The sequence below is a fragment of the Physeter macrocephalus genome, chromosome 6 (assembly GCF_002837175.3).
Source record: "Physeter macrocephalus isolate SW-GA chromosome 6, ASM283717v5, whole genome shotgun sequence".
Taxonomy (NCBI): Eukaryota; Metazoa; Chordata; class Mammalia; order Artiodactyla; family Physeteridae; genus Physeter; species Physeter macrocephalus.
In genome coordinates, this window is record NC_041219.1 from 69,356,654 (window position 1) to 69,383,330 (window position 26,677).

A 26,677-nucleotide genomic window follows, 5' to 3' on the forward strand; every position below is an offset into this window, starting at 1 on the left:
ACAATACACTACTAAATAACCAAGAGATCACTGAAGAAATAAAAGAAGAAATAAAAAACACCTAGAAACAAATGACAATGAAAACACTATGACCCCAAACATTTGGGAAGCAGCAAAAGCAGTTCTAAGAGGGAAGTTTATAGCAATACCATCCTACCTCAAGAAGCAAGAAAAAGCTCAAATAAACAACCTAACCTTACACCTAAAGCAATTAGGGAAAGAAAAACAAAAATCCCCAAAGTTAGCAGAAGGAAAGAAATCATAAAGATCAGATTAGAAATAAATGAAAAAGAAAAGAAGGAAACAATAGCAAAGATCAATAAAACTAAAAGCTGGTTCTTTGAGAAGATGAACAAACTTGATAAACCACTAGCCAGACTCATCAAGAAAAAAAGGGAGAAGACTGAAATCAACAGAATTAGAAATGAAAAAGGAGAAGTAACAACTGACACTACAGAAATACAAAGAATCATGAGGGATTACTACAAGCAAATATATGCCAATAAAATGGACAACCTGGAAGAACTGGAGAAATTCTTAGAAAAGCACAACCTTCTGAGACTGAACCAGGAAGAAATAGAAAAGATAAACAGACAAATCACAAGCACTGAAATTGAAACTATGATTAAAAATCTTCCAAGAATCAAAAGCCCAGGACCAGATGGCTTCTCAGGTGAATTCTATCAAACATTTAGAGAAGAGCTAACACCTATTCTTCTCAAACTCTTCCAAAATATAGCAGAAGGAGGAACACTCCCAAACTCATTCTACCTGGTCGCCATCACCCTGATACCAAAACCAGACAAAGATGTCAAAAAAAGAAAACTACAGAGCAATATCACTGATGAACATAGATGCAAAAATCCTCAACAAAATACTAGCAAACAGAATCCAACAGCACATTAAAAGGATCATACACCATGATCAAGTGGGGTTTATCCCAGGAATGCAAGGATTCTTCAATATACGCAAATCAATCAATGTGATACACCGTATTAACAAACTGAAGGATAAAAACCATATGATCATCTCAACAGATGCAGAAAAAGCTTACGGCAAAATTGAACACCCAACTATGGTAAAAACTCTCCAGAAAGTACGCATCGAGGAAACTTACATCAACATAATAAAGGCCATAGATGACAAACCCACAGCCAACGATGTTCTCAATGGTGTAAAACTGAAACCATTTCCACTAAGATCAGGAAAAAGACAAGGCTGTCCAATCTCACCACTATTATTCAACATAGTGTTGGAAGTTTTAGCTAAAGCAATCTGAGAAGAAAAAGAAATAAAAGAATCCAAATCGGAAAAGAAGAAGTAAAATTGTCATTGTTTGCAGATGACATGATACTATGCATACAGAATCCTAAAGATGCTACCATAAAACTAATAGAGCTAATCAATGAATTTGGTAAAGTGGCAGGATACAAAATGCACAGAAATCTCTTGCATTTCTATACACTAATGATGAAAAATCTGAAAGAGAAATTAAGGAAACACTCCCATTTATGACTGCAACAGAAAGAATAAACTACCTAGGCATAAACCTACCTAGGGAGACAAAAGACCTTTATGCAGAAAACTATAAGACACTGATGAAAGAAATCAAAGATGATACAAACAGATGGAGAGATATACCATGTTCTTGGATTGGAAAAATCAACATTGTGAAAATGACTACACTTCCTAAAGCAATCTACAGATTCAATGCAATCCCTATCAAACTACCACTGGCATTTTTTACAGAACTAGAAAAAATAATTTCACAATTTGTATGGAAACACAAAAGACCCCGAATAGCCAAAGCAATCTTGAGAATGAAAAATGGAGCTGGAGGAATCAGGCTCCCTGACTTCAGATTATACTACAAGGCTACAGTAATCAAGACAGTATGGTACTGGCACAAAAACAGAAATATAGATCAATGAAACAGGATAGAAAGCCCAGAGATAAACCCACACACATATGGTCAATTAATCTATGACAAAGGAGGCAAGAATATACAGTGGAAAAAAGACAGCCTCTTCAATAAGTGTCTTTTTCATTGTTTACTTCCATTATCAGGTCCATTTTTCGATGGCAGCATTCGATGGCTGGCTTTGCTCATTTCTATGGCTGTCTGCATAATTGCTATGATCATCTTCTCCAGCTGCTTTTGTTACAAGTAAGATAATTATTTTGATGCAAAATATTTTGTTGAATATTAGATATAAACAGTTGTTCTTAAAGCCAGTAGGCAGAAACCATTGACAATGTATTTCAGGAACCATTAACTTGTATTTTCTGGTTATCTCCTTTAATTAACTATATTATAGTTTCTTAAGGGAACAGAGGACCTTACTACTAATCAATTAATTGGACACTACATTATACTTCTTGTTATGTTCATGAGTACTTAAGATATTCTTATTTATAGAATATTGAACTTTCTTATATCTAAATTTAAAAACCTGACCCCATATATGCACTACCAAATGTAAATTAGATAGCTAGTGGGAAGCTGCCGCATAGCACAGGGAGATCACCTCTGTGCTTTGTGACCATGAGAGGGGTGGGATAGGGAGGGTGGGAGGGAGGGTGATGCAAGAGGGAAGAGATATGGGAACATATGTATATGTATAACTGATTCACTTTGTTGTAAAGGAGAAACTAACACACTATTGTAAAACAGTTATACTCCAATAAAGATGTTAAAAAAAAAAAAAAAGTCATGTACCACAATATTCATTGCAGCACTATTTACAGTAGCCAGGACATGGAACCAACCTAAGTGTCCATCAATAGATGAACAGATTAAGAAGATGTGGCACAAATATACAATGGAATATTACTCAGCCACAAAAAGAAACGAAATTGAGTTATTTGTAGTGAGCTGGATGGACCTAGAGTCTGTCATACAGAGTGAATTAAGTCAGAAAGAGAAAAACAAATACCATATGCTAACATATATATGGAATCAAAAAAAAAAAAAGAAAAAATGGTTCTGATGAACCATTCTCTATGCAGACTTAAAGAATGGACTTGAGGACACAGGGAGGGGGAAGGGTAAGCTGGGATGAATTGAGAGAGTATCATTGAAATATATACACTACCAAATATAAAATAGATAGCTAGTGGGAAGCAGCTGCATTGCATGGGGAGATCAGCTCAGTGCTTTGTGACCACCAGCTCAGTGCTTTGTGACCACGTAGATGGATAGGGAGGGCAGGAGGGAGATGCAAGAGGGAGGGGATATGGGGATATATGTACACATATAGCTGATTCACTTTGCTATACAGCAGAAACTAACACAACACTGTAAAGCAATCATAATCCAATAAAGATGTAAAAAAAATTCTTAAATCTAAGAAACTGGAGTACAAAATTCATTTATTCATTCATTTATTTATTTACTTAATGAGTATTTATTGAAACACAATAATTATCATATGATGAGTAAAGATAACATATTTTGGTGTCCTTCAGTGTGAAATTATAATTTTCTCTTTCTTAATTGGCTTGTAGAAATGTGGTCTTAAGCAAAAACCATGTAGGAAAAATGAAGTATAGTGCATTTACTCTATGGACTTAAGTGTGGTTTATCTTACAAACTTCTCAGCAACAAATGTCAAAGTCATGTAACTATTTAATCTTATTCCTCAAATTTCCCATAAACCTTCTTTCCCTGCTATACCTTACTAGATCCAGAAAACTGAAACCTAACAAATAGCTTTCTCATCCTCTTAGTCTTCATTGCTGTGTTATCATGAAAACCCCATAAGAACTTACTGACTCAAGTATGTCTTTCAAAGCAGTATTTTCTCCATATTCCCCATTTATTGTTTATTTCCACAGGACAGACATTTTATTATACTACACCTTTCCAATTTATCTGAACAACGGTCTAGACCTGTTGTCCTGTCAGCTCTCTCTCACGCACAACACAAAAATACTAAGACACACTGTGGGAAGTCCCTCAAGATGCTTGTTGGTTGATTGCATACACCTTTCCTTCACTCCTATTCTTTCCATTTCAGTTTTATGTATTTGATTTGGCCTTTCCACCTGCTGCAAAGTGGCTAGTCATTCCTCACTGACATATTCACATATCATTTGCCAAAGAAAGACCCTCACATCCTATTACCCGTTTGAATGTGTCAGATATAAAAAAAGGTCTACCTTCGTCTTCATCCTCCAGTTGGGCTTTTGCTTCTCTTGAATACATGGCTCTTCGGAGTGTTTTCCTCTCTAAAGTTGTTTGGTCAGCTTCCATATCCTACAGGAAACACTGTGCTATCATTCAAGGAGCTCACAGCCACAGTCAGGTTCTACTTATCAATCAGTGACCCACACGTACCAAGAACCGATCCTTAGTTACCTTTCTGGGTCTTGGGCTCTGTTCATGTTACAGATGGATGGGCAACTCCTGTCATAGGAGTAATGCCTGAGGTTTGTGGAAAATGTCTCAGAGCTCAGGGGTGTAGGGCAGTAAGAAGCCAGGAAAAGTAGTAAAAACGTGATGGAGCTGACCCCAGGGGCAGGGGGACACCTCCCCTAGCCTTAAAGCCTGGATCCACCATTGCTCTTTTATGTCACTTTCACGTACTCCTGTAATTTTTCTAACTAAAGTCATCTATGTTAACAAATATTTTCCTTGAAAAATGCATGTGTTTCTGGATTGGTTAAAGCACTATCAGTCATCCACTAATATTATGAATTATTAAATCGAGATGAATTTCTGACTGAGCATCTCACTAAGGGAACGGCACAAAAGAAAGGGACTTCAATAGAAACTGAAGGAAGGTGGGTAATTTTGAAGCAAATGGGAAAGGAGGGTATTCAGCTGCCTAGCAGTTTAGGAGAAAGCCCTGGGAAGGGAAGATAAGCAGAAAGAAGAGAAAAATGGCAAAAACAAACTTTGCAAATTTTTAAGGGTTGCTCCTGACTTGTCTTGTGCTGAGAAAGGGAAAAGCACTTTGTTTTCTCCAGTTCTCTGCTTCCAACACTCCGCCCCCTTGGCTTCGTAACTGGACTAGTAGCATCAGTTCAGTTACACTGTGGGTTAAATCAGCTTCTGCAGGACAGTCTGCGAAACTAACCGTCTCCCTGTTTCTGTGGGGAAATGCATTCTGAGTTCCAAATAACTGACCCACAGACTTTTCCAATCTATGGTAATTTGAGAGCTTCCTGTACATGCTGACATAAAAAAAAAATCACAGTTGTGACACTGATAAACCAATAATTCTTTGGTGATCAGTCTCTAGATAGTGGTCCTGTTTTGTTTTTGTTTGTTTGGCCTCATACAAAATGTGTGATTTAGGAGACTTGCTATTCTAGAAGGCTCTATCACTTCCAAGTTCTTGAATTTAAAAAAAAGTAAAAGCGAAGGTGTCTCTTGAATAATATTTTTTCAGAGACAATTTTACATTAGCTTTTTTTTTTGAATTTTTGAATTTTATTTTATTTTATTTTTTATACATCAGGTTCTTATTAGTTATCTATTTTATACATATTAGTGTATATATGTCAATCCCAATCTCCCAATTCATCACATTTACATTAGCTTTTAATTGTGCCTAATGACATGAAAACCAACACTTGTACATGAGAGTAAATAAAACCCAAAATTAAAAAGGACCTGATCTTTTGTATATAGTGTAACGAAATGAAATAAACCTGTACATGGAAAGACAGAAGATCTGGTTCTTGTTCAACTCGCCAATCTGTGTGAACAAAAGATTTAACATCTTGGGGACTTTAATCTTTAGTCATTTTTCTTAAGAGTAAATGCTCATATTAAGCTCATTTGAGGTTAAATATTTTAAATTGTGTTGATATCTGGATTAAGTAAATACAAATTTAGTTTCATTCATCCAATAAATATTTACTGAATGCCTGTGAAGGGTCAGGTCAAGGTGAGGGTTGGAGGCTGGGGGAAGAAATGTCCAAAGATGCTACTTTATTTTGCTTAATAACATTATGAAGACAATAGGTGATGCCATCCAAGATAGAATTTTTAATAACATTTAAATCAGCTAAAAGTGTTATAAACTTCTCCTTTTCATAGCTGCCATTTCTATCCTTTTAACATATTCTTTCCCCCTTATCCCTTAACCCTTAAACTGACAGATCTGTCTAAAGCCCTGAGATGGGATGTTTTGTGAGTTCTTTAGTTTCACTCCCTTGTCCACTTGCTTGATCTGCTCTGGCTCTAAGCCAGCCTTTCTCAACCTACTGACATTTTGGGTCAGAAAATTCTTTGTCATGGGGGCTGCCCTGTGCACTGTAGAATGTTTAACAGCATCCCTGTCCTCTACCCACTAGATGCCAGTAGCACCTGCTCCCCAACTGTGACAACTAAACATGTCTCTAGATGTTGCCAAATGTCCCCAAGAAGACAAAAGTGACCCTGGTTGAGAACCAGTGTTCTAGGCAAACACCCTATCCTGCCACAGAACATATTCAGAAGCTGTTTCTATGAAAACTTCCCCAAGGTGTTGCGGTCTTTTTCCCCACAGTGTGACTCTCCCTGGCTTCAGATGAATTTCAGGCGCCTGCCCTTCTCTGGGTGGCAGTTACCTCCCTCCAGCCCCAGGTGAGGATTCTGGGCAGGTGCATGGTTCATGCTGGCTTCTACTGGCCACTGGTTCACCCCGCAACTGGATTTGCCCTTTCCACACCTTAACTTGCTCCATATCTCCCTCAGCTGATTTATAACCCTGTGATGTGTCTTTAATTACAGAGTTAGGCTATCTTGAGTGATCACTTCATCTCTAAACACAATGTAATGGACTTTCTTCCTGGCTTGCTCAATAATCAGTATTACTATAAAATCAAGCCAAGAGTGTCCTCTCTCTCTCTGTCTGTGTTTTTCCAGATCTTCTTTCCAAAGTAAACCATAAATGGTCCACTCCTTAAGCTTACATCATTTTCTTTTGTCCCTGGCATCTAGACCACTGAAAAAATGTCATTTGGAGCCATCCCAGTAAGTTTACAATCAAGCACTCCACCGCATAATTCTTAAGTGGGCTCTTGCCAATTGTACATTGTCATATTTTGATGAATATCCTCATTTCAAAGGTTCTGTGATTTGTCCTAGTCTACTTAAAAACTTTTACATATATCGTTTCTTCCATATTTTGAGAAGTTTGTAGTTTACTTTCGAGATCTCTGGCAAAGCTGCAGAAGACAGAGCAACCCCATGGTTTGTCTGACTTTTTATCTTCCTTTTGCTATTGAAACATAGATCATTTTTTCCTTTATGAAATAATACATTTTAATTTCTTGACTTTTTCAGAAATTTGCTGATATAAGCATTTTCATTTTATAATGCTCATTCCTAGCCAGGACTACTGGATTACTGAATTTAGACACTTCCTAGTCCCAACTCAAGAGAAAACATTTTGAAAATTTACTAATTCAATTTATAATTCACTTCTCAACCATGAGTTGTTGTTCTTCTTTTATCATACTCAATCTGGTTTCCAACTCTGTTATCATTTCATTCAATGTTATATTTACATTATACTGGAATTACATTGGGTATAGACCTGGGTTCAAATTCAATTGGTACCACTTATTTATGTAGTGTACAACTTTAGTCAAATTACTTAGCCTCTCTGAGCCTCAGTTTTCTCATTTTTAAGAGTGAGCTCAGGGCTTCCCTGGTGGCGCAGTGGTTGCGCGTCCGCCTGCCGATGCAGGGGAACCGGGTTCGCGCCCCGGTCTGGGAGGATCCCACATGCCGCGGAGCGGCTGGGCCCGTGAGCCATGGCCACTGGGCCTGCGCATCCGGAGCCTGTGCCCCGCAACGGGAGAGGCCGCAGCAGAGGGAGGCCCGCATACCAAAAAAAAAAAAAAAAAAAAAAAAAAAAAAAGAGTGAGCTCATATTTTCTTTACTTATTTCTGATACTTTTTGCTTATTTTGTGAGAATTAACAGAGATCATGTAAAAAGGCATTGTGGACTTTAAAAACTATCCAAATATAAAGCTTTATTGTTATTTCCTTCTGATTACCTTCCTTCACCCTCCAACTCTATCCCAGACATGCTTTACTACTATACCCACCCCTCATAGCTCTTCCTTCTTTCAAAATCATCTCAGATTTTGTTATGCCCACAACCCTCCATTTGTAAATGGTGAATGAAAATACTCTCATATTACAGGTGAGGAAAATAAGACATACACAAGGAAAAATAAGATAAAGTGAGGAAATAGCATGCTTGAGCAAGTAATTTAAGTTTTAAACACACATATGATTGTAATATGCCTCCAATTCAAATAAAATTCCTCTAAAAGGCTGACAACATGTCATCCAAAAGATATCACTAGAATTTTTTAGTTTCAAAGTAGTCTATCAATTAATGATATATAAATATACAATTATTTCAGATTTCAGGTGAGGACTATTATATCATCAAACATTAAATGGTAATATTTCTCTAAAAGTTTTTTTAGTAATTATGCACTACATTTCTGACTCTTCTGAACTCAACTCTGAACTTTTCTGAACTCTGAGCAATTACCTTTTCTAGTTCTTGATCTTGCCGATTCATAAGTGTTTTCCAGTGTTCATAAAGCTCAACATCTTTGGTTTGAATGTCCTTCAAAGTTCCTTCTCTTAGAACACTTCCATCTTTCATGGCTATGATCTAAGGAAAGCACATATTAGAAGAATTGTGACAAAATTCCTTAATTGGCCAAGAGAATTATCTTTATCTCAGAAAGCATTTATATAACTGTAATAGAAAAATTAATGAAACTTCTTTTAAACTCTTACCCAGTCAGCATGTGTTAGATATTGTAATTTGTGAGTCACAAGAACAAGTGTCCTCTTGTCATCTTGAAGAAATTTCAAAATCCCTTCCTGCATTAAGTGATCACTCAGGTGAATGTCCAAGGCAGAAAATGGATCATCCTACAACAAGTAAAATGGAGAGATGATGAAAAATTTTTATGTTCTCTTTGTAACTAAATCCTCCAGAAAGCAGAAATACAAATAACTAAAGGCAAATTATCTCACAAATCCTATTTATAATAAACAGACTCTGAATAACTTTAAATTACAAAAAAGGTACTAAATTAAAAATGAAGCTTTTATTTTCTCTTTCACTTAAAAACTAATTTAAAAAGTAAATAACAGTATTCGAAGTAGTTTGAATTCTTATGTATAGAATATCCAAGTTCAAAAACCAACATTACTTGACAACCTATAACAAAAAACCAAAACAAAGAATGAAATGATAATTGGAGTTTATCAATTGAATGAAATGATAATTGGAGTTTATCAATAAACTTTATCAATAAAGTTTAAATAATAAAAATAGGTGTAAACTCTAGACCAAGATGGCAACATAGGAGGCTCCTGAATTTCTCTCCTACCATGGACACACCGAATATTCAGCTACACATGGAGCAATTCCCTCTGAAAGAAATCCAGAAACTAGTTGAGTGATTCTGACACATTAGGCAACTGAGAAAATACATCAAAATAAGTAGGAAAGGCTGAGACACACTCTCGCCATAAACCCCACCCCTGAAAAATTCACAAATATGTGGAGACGAAACAACATGCTCCTAAACAACTAATGGGTCAAAGAAGAAATCAAAAGAGGAAATCAAAAACTATCTTGAGACAAATGAAAATGAAACACAACATATCAAAACTTACGGGATGCAGCAAAAGCAGTTCTAAAAGAATTTTACAGCAATAAATGCCTATATTAAGAAAAAAGAAAGACCTCAAATAAACAACTTAACTTTGCACCTCAAAAAACTAGAGAAAAAGAACAAACTAAGCCCAAAGTTAGTAGAAGGAAGGAAATAAAAAAGATCAGAGTGGAAATATATAAAATCCAGACTAACAAGACAACAGAAAAGATCAATGAAACTAGGAACTGATTTTTTGCAAAGATAAAAAAAATGGATAAACCTTTAGCTAGGTTCACCAAGAAAAAATGAGAGGATTCAAATAAAATTATAAATGAAAAAGGCAACATTACAATTAATACCACACAAATACAAGGGATCATAAGACTACTATGAAAAATGATATACCTACAGACTGGACACCTAAATGACATGGATAAATTCCTAGAAACAAACACCTACAGAAACTGAATCGTGAAGAATTAGAAAATCTGAACAGACCAATTACTGGTAAGGGAATTGAATCAGTAATCAAAAAACACCGCCCAACAAACAAAAGTCCAGGAACAGATGGCTTCAGTGGTGAATTCAACCAAACATTTAAAGAAGAATTAATACCAATCCTTCTCAAACTTTTCCAAAAAACAGAAGAGGAAAGAACACTTCCAAACTCATTTTACAAAGCTAGCATAAAGACACCACCAGAAAAGAAAATTACAGATCAATGTATCTGATGAACATAGATGCAAAAATTCTCAACAAAATATTAACAAACTGAATTCAACAGTCAGTAAAATAGTCAAACACCATGATCAAGTTGGATTTATTCCAGGGATGCAAGGATGGTTCAACATTTGCAAATCAATGTGATATACCACAGTAATAAAATGAAGGATAAAAATCATATGATAAACTCAATAGATGCAGAAAAAGCATTTGACAAAGTTCAACATTCAATCATGATAAAAATTCTGAATGAAGTAGGTATTGAGGGAACATACCTCAACATAATAAAGGTCATATATGACAAGCCCACAGCTAACATCATACTTAATGGTAAAAAGCTGAAAACTGTCCCTCTAAGATCAAGAACAATGCCAACTCTCCCTACTTTTATTCAACATAGTACTGGAAGTCCTAGCCAGAGCAATTAGTCAAGAAAAAGAAATAAAAGACATCCAAATGGGAAAGGAAGAAGTAAAACTATCTCTATTTGCAGATGACATTTTTCTATAGAATACCCTAAAGTTTTCACCAAAAAACTAACAGAACTAATGAACAAGGTCAATAAAGTTGCAGGATACAAAATCAATATACAAAAATCGGTTGCATTTCTATACACTAATAACAAACTATCAGAAAGAGAAATTAGGAAAACAACCCCATTTGTAATTGCATCAAATATAATAAAATGTCTAAGGAATAAACTTAACCAAGGAGGTAAAAAGACCTGTGCACTGAAAACTCTAAGACACTGATGAAAGAAACTGAAGAAAATACAAATAAATGGAAAGATATCTTGTGCTCATGGATTGGAAAAATTAATATTGTTAAAATGTCCATACTACCGAAAATGATCTAGAGGTTCCATGCAATCCCTATCAAAATTCCAATGACATTTTTCACAGAAATGAGTCAAACAGTTCCAAACTTTGTATAGAACCACAAAAGACCCCTAATATCCAAAGCAATCTTGAGAAAGAATAACAAAGCTGGAGGTATCATACTTCCTGATCTCAAACTGTATTACAAAGCTATCATAAACAAAACAGTATCTTATTGGCATAAAAACAGACACATAGATCAATGGAACAGCACAGAGAGCCCAGAAATAAACTCATGCACATATGGTCAATTAATTTACAACAAAGGGGCCAAGAATATACAATGGGGGAAGGATAGTCTCTTTGATAAATGGTGCTGGGAAAACTGGACAGCCACATGTAAAAAAAAGGAACCTGGACTACTATCTCACATCACACAGAAAAATCAGCTCAAAATGAATCAAAGACATGAAGATAAGACCTGAAACCATAAAACTCCTAGGAGAAAACATAGTGGATAAGCTCCCTGACATTGGTCTTGGCAATGCTTTTTGAAGATTCTGATACCAAAAACAAAGGAACAAATGCAAAAATAAACAAGTGAGACTACATCAAACTAAAAAGTTTTTGTACGGTAAAGGAAACCATCAACGAAATGAAAAGGCAGCTTATGAAATGGGATAAAATATCTGCAAATCATATATATGATAAGTGGTTAATATCCAAAATATATACAGAACTCATACAACTCAATAGCAAAAAGACCCCAACAATCCAATTTAAAAATGGTCAGAGGATCTGAATAGATATTTTTCCAAAGAAGACATACAAATGGCCAACAAGTACATGAAAAGATGCTCAATATCATTAATTATCTGGGAAATACAAATCAAACTATGAGAGATATAACCTCTCATCTGTTAGATAGGCTATTATCAAAAAGACAAGAAATAACCAATGTTGGTGAGAATGTGGAGAAAAGGGAACTCTTGTGCACTGTTGTTGGAAATGTAAATTGGTGCAGCCACCATGGAAAAAAAGTATGAAGGTTCCTCAAAATTTTAAAAATAGAACTACCATATGATCCAGCAATTCCACTTCTGGGTATTTATTTAAAGGAAATGAAATCATTATCTCAATGTTCTTTAAGAACTTCCATGTTCATTATAGCATTATGTACAATAGCCAAGATATGGAAACAACCTAAATGTCCATCAATGGATGAATGGGTAAAGACAATGTGAAATATTATTCATCCATAAAAAGGTAGGAAATTCTGCCATTTGTGATGGCATTATGCCAAGTAAAATAAGTCAAACAGAGAAAAACAGATACTATATGCTCTCACTTATCCGTGGAATGTCCCTCCCCAAAAAATGTGCACTTATAAATTCAGAAAACAAATTGGTGTTTGCCAGAAGTGGGGGTGTGGGGTTGGGGAAAATGGGTGAAAGTGGTCAAAAGGTACAAACTTCCAGTTGTAAGGTAAACATGTCCTCGGGATAGAATGTACAGCACTACGACTATAGTTAATAATACTGTATTGCATATTTGAAAGTAGTTAACAGAGTAGATCTCTGACACTGGGCAATTTTTCAAACTCAGTCACTCATCTGTAAAATGGGGATAATAAAGAGACCTGTCAGAGAGCACACAGGTTGGCTGCAAAGATCAAATACTGTTGTAAAAGTCTCTGTAAAATATTTTAAAAGCGTTATTTTATTATTATTTTCTTATAAATAAAGCTGTGGTGATTAACACTGTGCTAAACCCTTTAAAACACCACAGTGAGAATTTAGTGACTTCCAGGAATCTCTTAACAGGACGAGTGCAGTGGTTAAGGACACAGGCTATGGAATTAGATCACCTGGGTTTATATCCTTGCTTCACTATACTATCTGTGTGACCTTGGATAAATTATCCCCCAAAGCCTCAACACTATCATTGCATAAATAAAGGTAACATTAATAATAACAATGTCAAACCTAATAGGGTTATTGTGAGGATGAAGTGAGTTCATGTACATAAAGTATTTAGAATCATGACTAGGTCATAAAAAGCCCTTAATAATGATTGCTATCATGTATATGGCTTCATTATGTGGCATCATGGCTTCATTATGTGGCATCTTGGTGTTGCACTAAAATGTAACCTTTTATATAACTTAATAATAATCTAGATTTGATGGATTGCTAATCATTTCTCATGATTCAGTTTGTGTATTAACATTCTGGGGAGATACTTTCTTTAAAGAGTGCAAGACAATTTGACAAATGGTCAAATCAAAGAATGGTCAATTCTTCTTTTTCAGTAATATATTATTTATTTTTATATACATATATACAGTTCTCACTAATATAGTCTTTCCTGTATTCAATGAATATGTTTTAGTAGTATACTCTTTATGGACACATTTTTGGAAATAACCTCTTAAAAATATATTCACTGATACAGCACATTTATAGATGCTACAAAGCTTTAAAAATAACTAATATGTTTGATATATAATCAAGATGTTTCACATGGCTTTGATACAGTGTAAAGTCTAATTTGATAAAGGTTAACTAGAGATCAGAGCAAAATGTAAAACCTTAACTAATTATTTGTACAAGTAAGATCCTTAAAGAGAGGAATAACAAAGGAGAAAACTTTGTTTCCTTTACCCAGCACATAAGATGGCACTGATGACATTCACTAAACATTGATGGATGGAAAGGAAGAAGGATGGAAGGAAGGAGAGAGGGAGGGAGGGAGGGAGGGAGGGAAAGGAAAGAAAAAGACAACACAGGTAGTAACTTGAGAGTAATACTTTTTAAAAAATACCAGAGAATCTTAGCTGATCAGAAAAACAGTACACAAAAGACATGGAGTTCTAGCCCAGACTGTATCACTCACTAGTCATTAGTCCTTGAGTAAGGCACTTGACCTTTCTCTGTATAAGTTTCCTCACTTCACATGAGGATACCATCTACTCTAGCAGCACAGTCATAAGAATCAAATGAGATAATACTGCGATTCAAAGTGCTTTGTGAATTTTTAAACAATGGAAGTGTAAGATATTTTTATTTGGGGAAAATTGTTAAAACACATCAACAGTATTCTGTTGCTGCTAAAACGTTATTCAATTTTAGGCTACAATAAAGAAACTATAATATTTAGATCATAAGATCTATTAGTTTTAAGATTATCTGAGTTGATCAGAGTGCATCTAGAACACGCTTTTTCAAAGGGACCCTGACAAACACTGTTACATCCAGAATTAAGAAAAGGTAAAAAAAAGTTATAAAAATTATATTATTGTCAAAGAATTAAAAATATTAAGCTTGCTTAGCCTAGAAAAAAGTAAATTACGGCAAGTTATGACAATAATATTAAAATATTGAACTATGGCTATGTAAAAGAAATATATTTGGTGCTGCAGAAGCAGAATGGGAATCAACTAATGGAAAATACACAGAAACAGATTTCAATGACATAATAACTTTCCAATAATGAAAGCTATCCGCAGCAGGCATAATAATGGTCCCCCCAAATGTCCATGTTCTAATTCCCAGAACTTGTGACTATGTTACCTTAATAGCAAATGGGACTTTGCAGATACACGCATACCTCGTCTGACTGCACTTCACTTTATTGTGCTTCACAGAGTTGCGTATTTTTACAAATTGAAGAGTTGTGGCAACCCTGTGTCTAGCAAGTCTATCGGTGCTATTTCTCCAAGAGCATCTGCTCACCTCGTGTCTTTGTGTCACATTTTGGTAATTCTCACAATACGTTCAAACTTTTTCATTATTATTATATTACAGTGATCTATGATCAAGGATCTTTGATGTTACTATTGCAAGAAGGTTATCACTTACTGAAGGCTCAGATGATGGGTAGCATGTTTTATCAATGATGTATTTTTTAATTAAGGTATGTACATTGTTTTTTTAGACATAATGCTATTGCACACTTAAGAGATTACAGTAAACATAACTTTTGTATGCACTGGGAAACCAAAAAAATCACGTGACTCACACTTTACTGCGATGCTCGCTTTATTATGATGATCTGGAACCAAACCTGCAATATCTCCAAGGTATGTCTATATGATTTAAATTAAAGACCTTGAGATGGGAAGATTATCCTGATGGGTCTAAACTAATTACATGAATCCTTGAAAACAGAGAACTTCCCCAGATGTGAAGAGAGGGAGAAGTGAGTAGTAAAAATGGTCAGAGATACTGGCTTTGAAGACGAAGGAAGGCAGCTGTGAGCCAAGGAATGTGGGCAGCCTCTAGAAGCTGGAAAAGGCTAGGAAGCCTTTTCCATCTGGTAGCCTCCAGAAGGGAACACAGCCGTGCAGACACTCTGATCTCAGCTGTGTGAGACCCATGTCGGATATCTAACCTACAGAACTATAGGATAATAAATTTGTATTGTGTCAGCCACCAATTATGGCAATTTATTATAGCAACCCATACACGGACCAACAAGGAAAGGCTGCCTCAAAGATAAGCAATCTGTCTTCGGAGAGAGTCATCAAGAAGCTGTTAGAGATGATACGAAAAGCAATTTTATAATGAATGGCTGGGAATCCACAGTGTTAGCACTATGACTTCTTTGAATCCCATGACTCTACAACTGAAGTAAGGGTCATTAAATTGAAGGCAGTGGAATGAAATGGAGTAGAATACTACATTCAGAAAACCTCTGTCTCTTTCAGATTTCCAAGTCACTTGGTCCTCAGGTGGTTCAATCATTACTTGATCCCAAAGTTCAAGAAGTCATTTCTAGTTGCGGGTCCACCCATTATGAAAAGGATTTATAATTACGTAGGTTACTGCTAGATACTGGTATAGCTTTTAAGATGGTGTTTTCTGGAACATTTGGGGGACAGGTATTCTTAGGGACATTAACCTGAAGTTCACTTCCACCACTACGTCCAAATTCTACTCCCATCCCCAGTAATGGATCCAAACTTAGTGGAAAACTCCACTAAATTTGAAGATGTTTGATTTTAGATGGAGTGAAAACTCTAAAGGAGGTTGGAGAACCAGATTTATAAATGGTTAATAACTGCACAGAAGGTGAAAGCAGGGGAAGGATGTATTTACATAGGCTGCTGGTCTCTAATATACACTGTCTATTTGTAAGCTAAGTTATTTTGGCTACATCCTTCTGGAGAAACCAAACTACAGCAAATTCATAATCAACATAATCATCGAATTTTATTCGTGGATCCATAGGTGGAAGCAAGTTATCAACCCAGGGTATAAATACAAGACAATCATCTATGGAGCTTTTTTAAGACACAGATTCTAAACTCTGCCTTTAGAGATTATGATTCAGTAGGTCTAGGCTAGTATCAAGATTTCTAAGGATAATTTCAGGAAGCTTCACAGATATATCTTATCCACAGCCTGAGTTGCATACTTACTAACCCCTATGTCCACCAAGAGTATATTTTCCAGCCCCTCTTTTTTTGCTAGCAAATATAAATGAGAAGACCTATGATCCTGTCCAGTTCATCCAGCACCATCCACACTCTTTCATTAGTGATCCTCATGATTTAAAAACTCATATAAGTAACCATTTGGGAACCTCAGTCCCTCTGGATCCCCCAACTCTCATCTTGATGTTGATTTGATTTGTACTCTGAGGATTTGTCTCCCCTTAATTCTCTGTAATTTCACAAGTTAAACCGTCTTTCCTTGAGTTACTTGTCTCTTTAAAGACTCATTTGTCCAGAGGGAAAAATGAAATAGAAAGAAACAAAAAGGCCATAGTCTTACCAAGAAGACAATGTTGGTATTTTGATAGAGAGCTCGGGCCACACAGATTCTTTGCCTCTGACCCCCACTCAGGTTGATGCCCTAGAGAAGAAATATCCATAAACATCCACCTTTTATATTAGTAGATGATCTGTTGATTAAAAAATTCCCTTTAAAATACACACTTCTCTAAAAGAATCTTAAATTAATGGTAATTTATTAATTAAATTGTGATAACATTAGTAAGATAAAATGCAAGCTGTTTAGTGGTCAATACTTGAATTATATTAAGGTAATTTCTGACTGATAACATTAATCCTCTTTTCACTCTGAGAACTCTGCTGTACCAAAGCATTAATAACCATAAACCAAGGTGAGTGCTGAAGATGCAAGTCATCCCCAAATTGTTTCTAGTTTCATGAATTGTGTCTGTAGTACACTGAACACATGCCTCTTAAATTCGGTATTACAAGTTTTGTTCAACAGAACTACACAGCAATATGCTTTTATAATCAAGTACTGATTAAAACAATTTGAAAAACTAGTATTTATTGAGCATTTAGTATGCGCCAGGCTGGTGTGAATGGCTTTCCATTCCTCATTTCTATTACTCGTCAGAGCAATTTCAACGTGTAGGCAGTATTCCCCACGTGGAAATGAAGACTCAGAGAAGTCCAGGTCACGTCTTAAGCACTCTACTAGGTTGCAATAAAGAACAGCCATGAATAACGCACTCTACAGAGTTGGACCAATCCCACCTGCACCAATGACTCTGACTGGGCAAGTTCCTTAACCTTTCTCAGCCTTGGTCTTCTTGGCTGCAATACACTGATAACAAAACACCCATATAACAGATTTGCTGTAAAAGTAAATAATGCACATAGAGCCTTTTGCCCAGTACTTGCCACCTATAAGAGTCAAAAATTTTAGCCAACATGGTTATAAATGATTACATACAGGTATAAATATTTTTCAGCTAGTCATAGAACAGTATGATGCCAATGTAAAACCTGTTTACACAAAGAAAAAAGAACCCCTTAACAGGAATAAATGGATGTTGACAAGAGTGGAAGAAGTTGTCGGAAGCAATCTCAGTTTCCAAACCAATGTAAAGTAAACTCCAAGTAAGTAAAAATACATTTGATCAAAGTCAGGGACTGCTTCCCTTCCCTTGAGAACTCTCAAGCAGCTAGCAAAATGTGAAGTGTATGCTGGTTAGTCAACAAATACCTAAGAGACGTGGCATCAAGAACTCCTGTGATCCCGTTTCCAGAACTTGTCACTAGGAAAACACATAATTCCAGAGCTCTCAGATTTTCTCATGCTCCATGAAACGTTAAAGACAACCAGAAGACTTTTCTAGATTTGTGTTCATTGTTTAATTAAACTACACATAGCTCACCCTCTCTCCAATTTCAGTTTGGTCTCCGAATGGTAGTAAGTCAATATCCGGCTGAAGAGAACAGGCATCTGTGACAGCTTTGTACCTTTGGGAGAAAGTATTTTGAGTTTTTAGATCACTATTAATATACTGCCCATAAACTAAGTCCCAGGTCCAATGTCTTAGAAGCTGAAATAAAACGCTTATTGAACAATTTAGTATATACTAGCCCCTACGCTAGGCTTGTAGACACAAAGATAAATAGATATTTGTTCCCACTTTTATAAAACTATTAACAAGGATCTACTGTATAGCAGAGGGATCTACATTCAATGTCTTGTAATAACCTATAATGGAAAATAATCTGAAAAATAGATATAAATAAGTACAACTAAATCACTTTGCTGTACACCTGAAACTAACACATTGTAAATTATACTTCAGTGAAAAAAGTGGTTAAAATTTTTTTTAAAAAACTATTAAATGGAGCAGAATATTGACATAGAAACATATAATAAAAATGTACCTTGTTAGGTACTGAATATTATAGATGGGTAGGTATAAAGTGCTCCTAGAATACACAGGAAGAAATGACCGACTGCTCTGAGAAATTAGTGACGTCTTTGAGAGGGGGCGAGCTGTAAGGTGTACCCAGAAAGATGAGCTGTAATTTGCCAGGAATGAAAATGAGGGAAGGGAGGCTTAAGGAACTGCAGGAAGGTGAACAAGTTCACGGTGCATGTGAGGGATAAGAGGAGGCTCACTGGGGCTAAAGCATGGGTTACAGGTGGGGAATCTGTGTCCACAATCATGATGCTGAAGGGAGGAGAAAATGGAAGATGATGAGGACTGATGTACTCAAGTTGACCTAAGGCTGGATCTGGAAATTGGATGGACTGGAAATACAGGGAAGCATGGGGACTGGGAGTGTTAGGGGAAATCTCAATGGTTTCATTTTCTCAATCACCTGGTCTTAAAATATTCAAGTCATTCTTGATTCTTCCCTTTTCTTCCCCCTGCTCTTATTTTGTCCATTCTTATTCTAGAATTCTTTTCTGTCAACCATCTCTTCTTCTTCCATTTCTACAGTCACTGCCAAGTGCAGGCAACAAACACAGCATGCCTGGATCATTATCCCAACAAACTTCTAAATGTCTTTTTGCTCCTAATACAGATTCATCCCACAGAAATCTCTACTGACACTGCCAGATCACATTCACTTTGTTAGTCCCCTTTCTAACACTTGCTGTGCCTCCCGAGAATGACAGATTTATATCCGGCTGGCTTTTAAGGCACTTGACTGTCTCATCTCAGCCTTCCTTTACAATCTAGTTGGCTGCCATCAATACACACAGATCCCTTTCTGCCTGGTTTGTTCCCAGGCCCCAAACAATCCCATGTAATTTGAGTTTTTCCTCCCACACTTTCCTCTCCCTTCCCCCTTCCTCATGCCTCTCCACAGACCTAATTTTCCTTAACTTTCAGAACCCAGCTCAGGGTCTTAGGACACTCCCTACCCCTCATGCAGGTGGCTTAAGGAAAGGGTCTTGCCTTTGTACACTCCAGCGGGTGTTTAAAAGATGATTGAGAGAGGATGTATTCTGGCTGCTCCGAGTAGCCAGACCCCTCAGATCCCGTACCCTTTTCTTCTGCCCTTAACAGAAGAAAAGGGTACAGGATCTGAGGGGTCTGGTTAAGAAGGTTAACCCTTATTCTTCTGCTCCTTACTGAGACTTTTTTTCTGTTTACCAACAACCTCAGCACCATGCCCACCCCCTCCCCACACATACACACACACTTTGGTTTCGGCTGTTTATTTTTGGTGTACAAATTCTTCTCAATAATTGTATAGGATGGGCTGAAACTTCCAACGAGGCTTCTCTTACAAGAGTTGACTTAATAGACCAGGTGATGGGGATGGACATAGGGAAAACAGAGAAGAAAGGAAGTCCCGATACAAAGACTCCAGAACCAGGGGAAAAAGGTGGGGGGATAAATTGGGAGACTGGGATTGACATATACACTCTACTATATGTAAAATAGATAACTAATAAAGAACCTGCTCTATAGCACAGGGAACTCTACTCAATACTCTGTAATGGCCTATGTGGGAAAATAATCTAAAAAAGAGTGGATATATGTATATGTATAACTGGTAAACTTTGCTGTACACCTGAAACTAACACAACATTGTAAATCAACTATAATCCCATAAAAATTTAAAACAAAAAGACTCCAGAAACTGTGAACCAAAGATAGGGATTAGAAATAGTTGCTCATTTGAGTTCTAAATTTTATACATTCAAAATTACCTCTGTTTGTTGAAAGGACTTCCAAAGGTAATATTTTCTTCCACTGTAGCATTTAATAGCCAAGGCTTTTGAGCTGCATAAGCCACAGAATACCTGTTCCTACTGGAAAATGGAAAAGAAAAACAAAACACAGCAAGGGTGCTGTGCTGAATCTGTATTTTAGTATAACAAAGAAAAATGAAAGTTGATAAAATATCTCAAAGACAGAAATGGGGAACTTCTAAAAGAGAACACTTTAACAACCATCAACCTTGTTAATTAATGGTTAAATATTCCACTAAATTAAAGGGATGAGAACTTAATTAAAACAACACACAAGGTGCAAATTTTATTTTAGTATGCCAAAGAAGTATTTTACGGTATGAACTATTAATTAAAATGTTATTTTTTAAAATGACTATAATTGAAAAAATAATTTAAAGATAAATAGCAATTAACTCTCTAATGGCCACAGATATTTTACTTTATGTTAAAAGCATTTTACATAACTCTGAATTTTATATGAATATCTTTAAAAAGATGTGAATTAATACTGTAATTATAGTATGCGTTTGTGGCTTAATTGCATGAACATATTTTAAAGTAATAGATAATATTAATAGATAATATAAATATTTCAAAACAAAGAGTGATCTTGAGGAGTCCATTTCAATAATGAAACTACACATTTAAAAACCACATATTTCAATACATATTGAAATAGTTTATTTTTAAAAAATGATAGCCTCCTCCCTGTCCCTCATTTTTTTGGCTTGCAAATTCTACCAGATGTCTATACATCAGATTTTAATTTGCAATAATTAGGAAAATGCATGTGAGCTGAAGATACAGAAGATGATGAGATTGGGGAAGGGAAGGGGTCAGCTTAAAATTCACGCTTCCACAGTAATTTATGGTCTGTAAGTACTAATTAAGGAATTAAGTTTAAAAGAGAATAAAGTTAAGAAAAAAAGTAGTTAGAAATGCTCAGTGATCATCCTGAAACATTATGTCTTAGGAGTTTATAAGGCATGATAATATATAGTATGCTAGCAGTCTCTTAGAAAACCATCTGTGTGGTAAAACAGTGGTTCCCAACCTCTGGCATGTTTGTTTCCCCCTCCCCACCCCGGGTCCTTTAAGGGTTTTTTTTGGTTTTTGTTTTTTGTTTTTAATGGATGAAGCACTTGGCTCTCCAGCTCCAGCTTAGAAGCAGACCCCATCACAGTTTAACTCATAAACAATATACATATTAATTCTTACGCAATTTTATTTTATGAAATCCCAAATCCAATTCGCTAAGAACATTTGAGTTTCAGCCAAAGTTGAGACCCATGTGACTCATGGAGAAGATAACAGTTGACACAATAGGCCATTTTGTTTGGCAAATTAATTCTTTTAGCAGCCTCCAAATGTTGGGAACTACTGCTACTGGAAATATTGCTAGCGCGTTTTAATAAATGACTTTGTACATTATCAGAATGAATAAAATGACTAGGAGTAAGAGATGGAGTATCAGGTAAAGTCTGAGGAAGGAAGTTACTCTTATTAAACACAGATTAAAATGGAAATAATACCTTCTGGTTGCTTCAAAAGAAGGTTCAGATTCATTTACACTGCAAGTGTGGCAAACAATGTTCATTAATTATGATATATAAATATAGAATGAGTGAGTGTACATATCAGGTAAAAGATAAACATTGAACATATAAAATAGCTACATTTCCCAAATAGTTTTTGATATTAGTCCCAAAGACAAACCAGATAACTGACCGTCTTCTTTTACATCTTCATCAGTGAGGAAATAATTACTTAGTAAGCTTCCAAAAGAAGGACAGCACTGTTCTCCTTCATATATAGTTTGGATTCATACAATGGACATGTTCTAGCCCCAACTCTGCTCCAACTACCTGTGTAGATTTAGGTAAACTTTGCAGAACAGTTTCCTAGTTTATACAAGAATTTGATGTTTCCAAGCACTCCCTACCTTTAATATTTGAATTTAATCTATCTAAATTCCTAATTAGTTACCCTAAGGCATAACAAGAAATACTTTTTGCTCTCTAAACTTGAAGGGTTTAGACAGAGCCTGGCTCTTAAGGAACTGGTAAGAAAGACGGACATGCACAATGCACGGTCACACTGCAACATTTGGGTATAATTAATTGCTGATTGATATTATTTATGTAAAACAAGGTGTTTGGCTAATTAAATTTAGTTATATCTATTTCATTGGGGAAAAAACACCCGAGGACCTATTTTTTTATTATTCTAAATTTTAATATTTTAGTTGAGCTCCATCATTCTGAATTCAAAAACCACACACATAATTAAAGTCTACAAGAACTCCAAGAATAGATCCTATTTCACTTTGGAAAGCATCATATGCTTTTGTGGAGAAAATATACCTAAGTACATTACTTGATGATGTTTGGCTTAGTGTTTCTAATGATAAGATTTTCACAACTACACATTTCTGATGACATCACGGGGTGGTTAATAGAGGTATGGATAAACAATCTCAGACTAAAACTTCCCTCTCAATAATGATTATTCTCTGATTTAAGTTGCTCATAAAAATAATGAAATGCACAATTTCCCAAGTGATATTTTCCACACAATATGCTTTAGATGCCAAAAAATTTGAATTTTATTTTATTCTTTTTAGTGGTCACAAAACCAATACATGAACTCAATGGTTTTATTTAATCTGAGGAAGAGAGAAAACGGATGAGGAAGAGCAGGTGTATGGCAGAAATTAATGAATTAATTTTCCTATCGGCCATCCAGGTGGAAATGCCCATCAGACACTTGAAAATGTCAGCCCGAACTGGAGATATGAATTTGGAAGTCACCAGTTTTGTTCAATTACTATTGATTAACTCCAACTATATGTATTTAATATGAATTGAAAAATATTTATTGATCACCCCCTAGTGCCAAAATACTAGAGATACAGTAAACAAAGAAAAGTCACTCCTTCTTTCATGTTGCTTTTTTTTTTTTTTTTTTTTTTTTTTACAGTACGCGGGCCTCTCACTGTTGTGGCCTCTCCCGTTGCGGAGCACAGGCTCCGGACGCGCAGGCTCAGCGGCCATGGCTCACGGGCCCAGCCGCTCCACGGCCTGTGGGATCCTCCCGGACCGGGGCACAAACCCGTGTCCCCTGCATCGGCAGGCGGACTCTCAACCACTGCGCCACCAGGGAAGCCCTCATGTTGCTTTCTGTTTGGTGGGAGTGTGACAAGGGAATAAACACCCTGATAGGTGAAGCAAAAGGTGATATTAGAGCACAGATGAAGGACACCCAATCCACCTTTGGCAAACCAGGGTAAATAGAGGAGTTGATGCCAGAGGGATAAGAGTGGGCTAGATGGAGAAAAGGTGAAGAATATTTCAGACCAAATAAAATACATATTGGATGACCTTAAAGTATCCTGGTCATAGAAGGAGCTGATATAAATTTACCATTCCTCATATGCGGGTGTCAATGGTGAGAGAAGAAAAGTATGAATTTTAAAAACAAGTGGTGAACAGCCATAGTGAAGGAGCTCATAAACCGTTTTACAGAGTTTGAACTTTTCCACAGAGCCACAGAAAACACTAAAAGGATTTAAACAAGAAAGAGATAACAGGTTCAGTTTAGAAATATCACTCCAGTTGCAGAAAGTAACAAATAAATTGGAGGGAGCAAGATGGGAGGTAATACAGAGAGCCTTGAAGGCTGTCAGATACTGGAGATGAGAAGGCAGTGCCCTGACTTTGGGTGATGGTGAGTGAATGAAGAGAAGTGGACACGTTCAAAGATACCTAGGATTGTGTGATTGACAAGATGGGAAGAGATGGAAGGGAGGAAGGAGTGACAGACAGGGGACACAGATGAGGAAATGCATATGGTGGGAGAAGATATAAAATTCAGAATCAGACACATTCAGTTTGAGATACCTAAGGGATGTCAGAATGACCATGGCCAGAAAGCAGAATCTGAAGCTCAGGAGAGAGATCTGGTAAACAAATGAAGCCTTTGGGATGATTTTCCCTCATAATATATGCCTTAGATCCCAAGGACTCTGGATTCCTTCCTTTACTAGTGAAAAGCCAATAAATGACTTCAACAATGCTAGCTTATCACAACGAAGTGAACAAAGGCAGGAGCAAATAGAGGAAACTAAAATCACGGGAAGCTATGTGATTGCCCAGCAAGTATATATAGAGGCAGAAAAGAAGGGGACAAAGATGGAACCTTGAAAAACATCACCATTTAACAAATGGCCAAGGAAGAGACATCTGCAGAAGGGATTGAGAGGAGCAGGCAAAAGTTCCAAGAGGAAAACTTGACTGTGAGTTTCACTGGAAACTAAGCAAGGAAACCTTTTGAAGAAGAAAGGTATAGGCAACAATGTCAAGTGGACAGGAGGTCAAAGGGGGAAGGGGAGGGTGAGGCGAATTGGGAGATTAGGAATGACACATACACTACTGTGCATAAAATAGCTAGCTAGTGGAAACCTGCTGTATAGCACAGGGAGCTCAGCTCGGTGCTCTGTGACGACCTAGATGGGTGGGATGGGGGAGGGGAGGGAGGTCCAAGAGGGAGGGGATATAGGTGTACATATAGCTGATTCACTTTGTTGTACAGCAGAAACTAACACAACATTGTAAAGCAATTATACTCCAATAAAAAAATAAATTTTTTTAAAAAGTGCACAGTGAATTTAATAACTAGGATGGCACTGATGGACTGGATAAGAATAGTTTCAGTGGAGTGGCAGAGGTAGACATGAGACTGCAGTAGACTGAGGCGAGAGGAGAATAAAAAGAACTGGAGGGAAAGAGGAAAGACCTTTATTAATTTATTTAAAATATTTATTTATTTTGGCTGCACCAGGTCTTAGTTGTGGTATGCGTGCGGGATCTAGTTCCCCAACCAGGGATCGAACCTGGGCCCCCTGCATTGGGAGCATGGAGTCTTACCCACTGGACCACCAGGGAAGTCCCAGGAAAGGCCTTTTTATCTACAAAAAGAAGGTGAGAGAGTGGTAGTTGAAAGGGGATGTGGGCTGAGATTAGAAAGATAATAGGGATGGAGATGGAGATGGAAAGAGAGAGAGAGAGAGACAGAGATAGAGACAGAGGGAGGGAGAGGAGAGTCCTGTGTGTCTACAAAGAGAAATGGAAAGAGCCCAGGTCTGGGTTAGATGTGAAGTAGAAGAAAAGCAAAAGACAACATGCTTGGCTTGAGGGTGTCTCAGTCTAGGAAGGAGACCAGCCCACATTACTTATTTGAACAAAGTGCAGAGGGACCAGAAGAGAAGGTACATTTCAGTCCACCTGGGAAAATTAGAGAAGATTTTGTCAAAGATACAACATCAGAGTTGACACCAGAAAAAAGAGTGAGGCCACCAACCTGGGAGAGGGCATTACAGAGGAGGTATGTGTATTTGAAAACTACCTGCAGTCCAATGTTACTAGAACACAATGGAAAAGGTGGGTGGAATGGCAGGATATGAATTTAAGAAGGTAGATAGGGACCACATCAGGAAAGGCCCTTTTATGCAAAGGTGTCTAGAATATTTCTTCTACGCTTTGGCCAGTCAAGAAAAGAATTATAAGCAAGAAGAAAGTAATTAGATTTTCATGTCAAAAGGTAAATCTCACAACAGTGTAAAGAAAGGTGAGGGAGTGAGTAGTTCACAGTGAGTTCACAAATGCGATTAAGTACCTGAACCAGGAAAAGTAAAATAGATACAAAAATGGAAGAACAGACATAAGAAAAGTGATTGGTTGGATTTTGCAGGCGAAAGAGAAAGAAGAATCTAGGTTGAATCCTTGAGCTCTGACTTGGGCTCCTACCAATTGATTTCAGGGGGTGAGAACACAACCCTTCCAGGATACAGGCGGAGAAGCAGGTTTTGGAAACATGAGCTCAGTTTGGATGTGTTCAATTTGCAGCTTGTATAAGACTTTTTGGAGGAGCTATTAGGTTTTCAGAAGAAGGTTCTTGGCCAGAAACGTACACTGGTGTGTCATTAGTACTTAGAGAGAAAACTGAAGTCAAAGATATAAATAAAGGAAGGG

General features: G+C 36.7%; 1 protein-coding gene across 10 annotated transcripts in view; it reads right to left on the minus strand.

The window, feature by feature from the left end:
• The window catches only part of ABCC9 (ATP binding cassette subfamily C member 9), a 149,187-nt gene that overhangs the window by 52,056 nt on the left and 70,454 nt on the right, over positions 1–26,677 (minus strand). For 9 of the 10 annotated variants that reach the window (XM_024129302.3, XM_028491076.2, XM_028491081.2 and 6 more), the window contains exons 20-26: positions 22,181–22,219; positions 20,625–20,726; positions 18,334–18,418; positions 16,953–17,033; positions 8,763–8,900; positions 8,509–8,634; positions 4,162–4,258 (exon numbers count right to left, since the gene is read on the minus strand). In XM_024129302.3, the coding sequence (XP_023985070.1) occupies positions 4,162–4,258; positions 8,509–8,634; positions 8,763–8,900; positions 16,953–17,033; positions 18,334–18,418; positions 20,625–20,726; positions 22,181–22,219 (668 nt within the window). The remainder of the gene's footprint in view (positions 1–4,161; positions 4,259–8,508; positions 8,635–8,762; positions 8,901–16,952; positions 17,034–18,333; positions 18,419–20,624; positions 20,727–22,180; positions 22,220–26,677) is intronic. The other variant, XM_055085503.1, reaches the window with a different exon arrangement.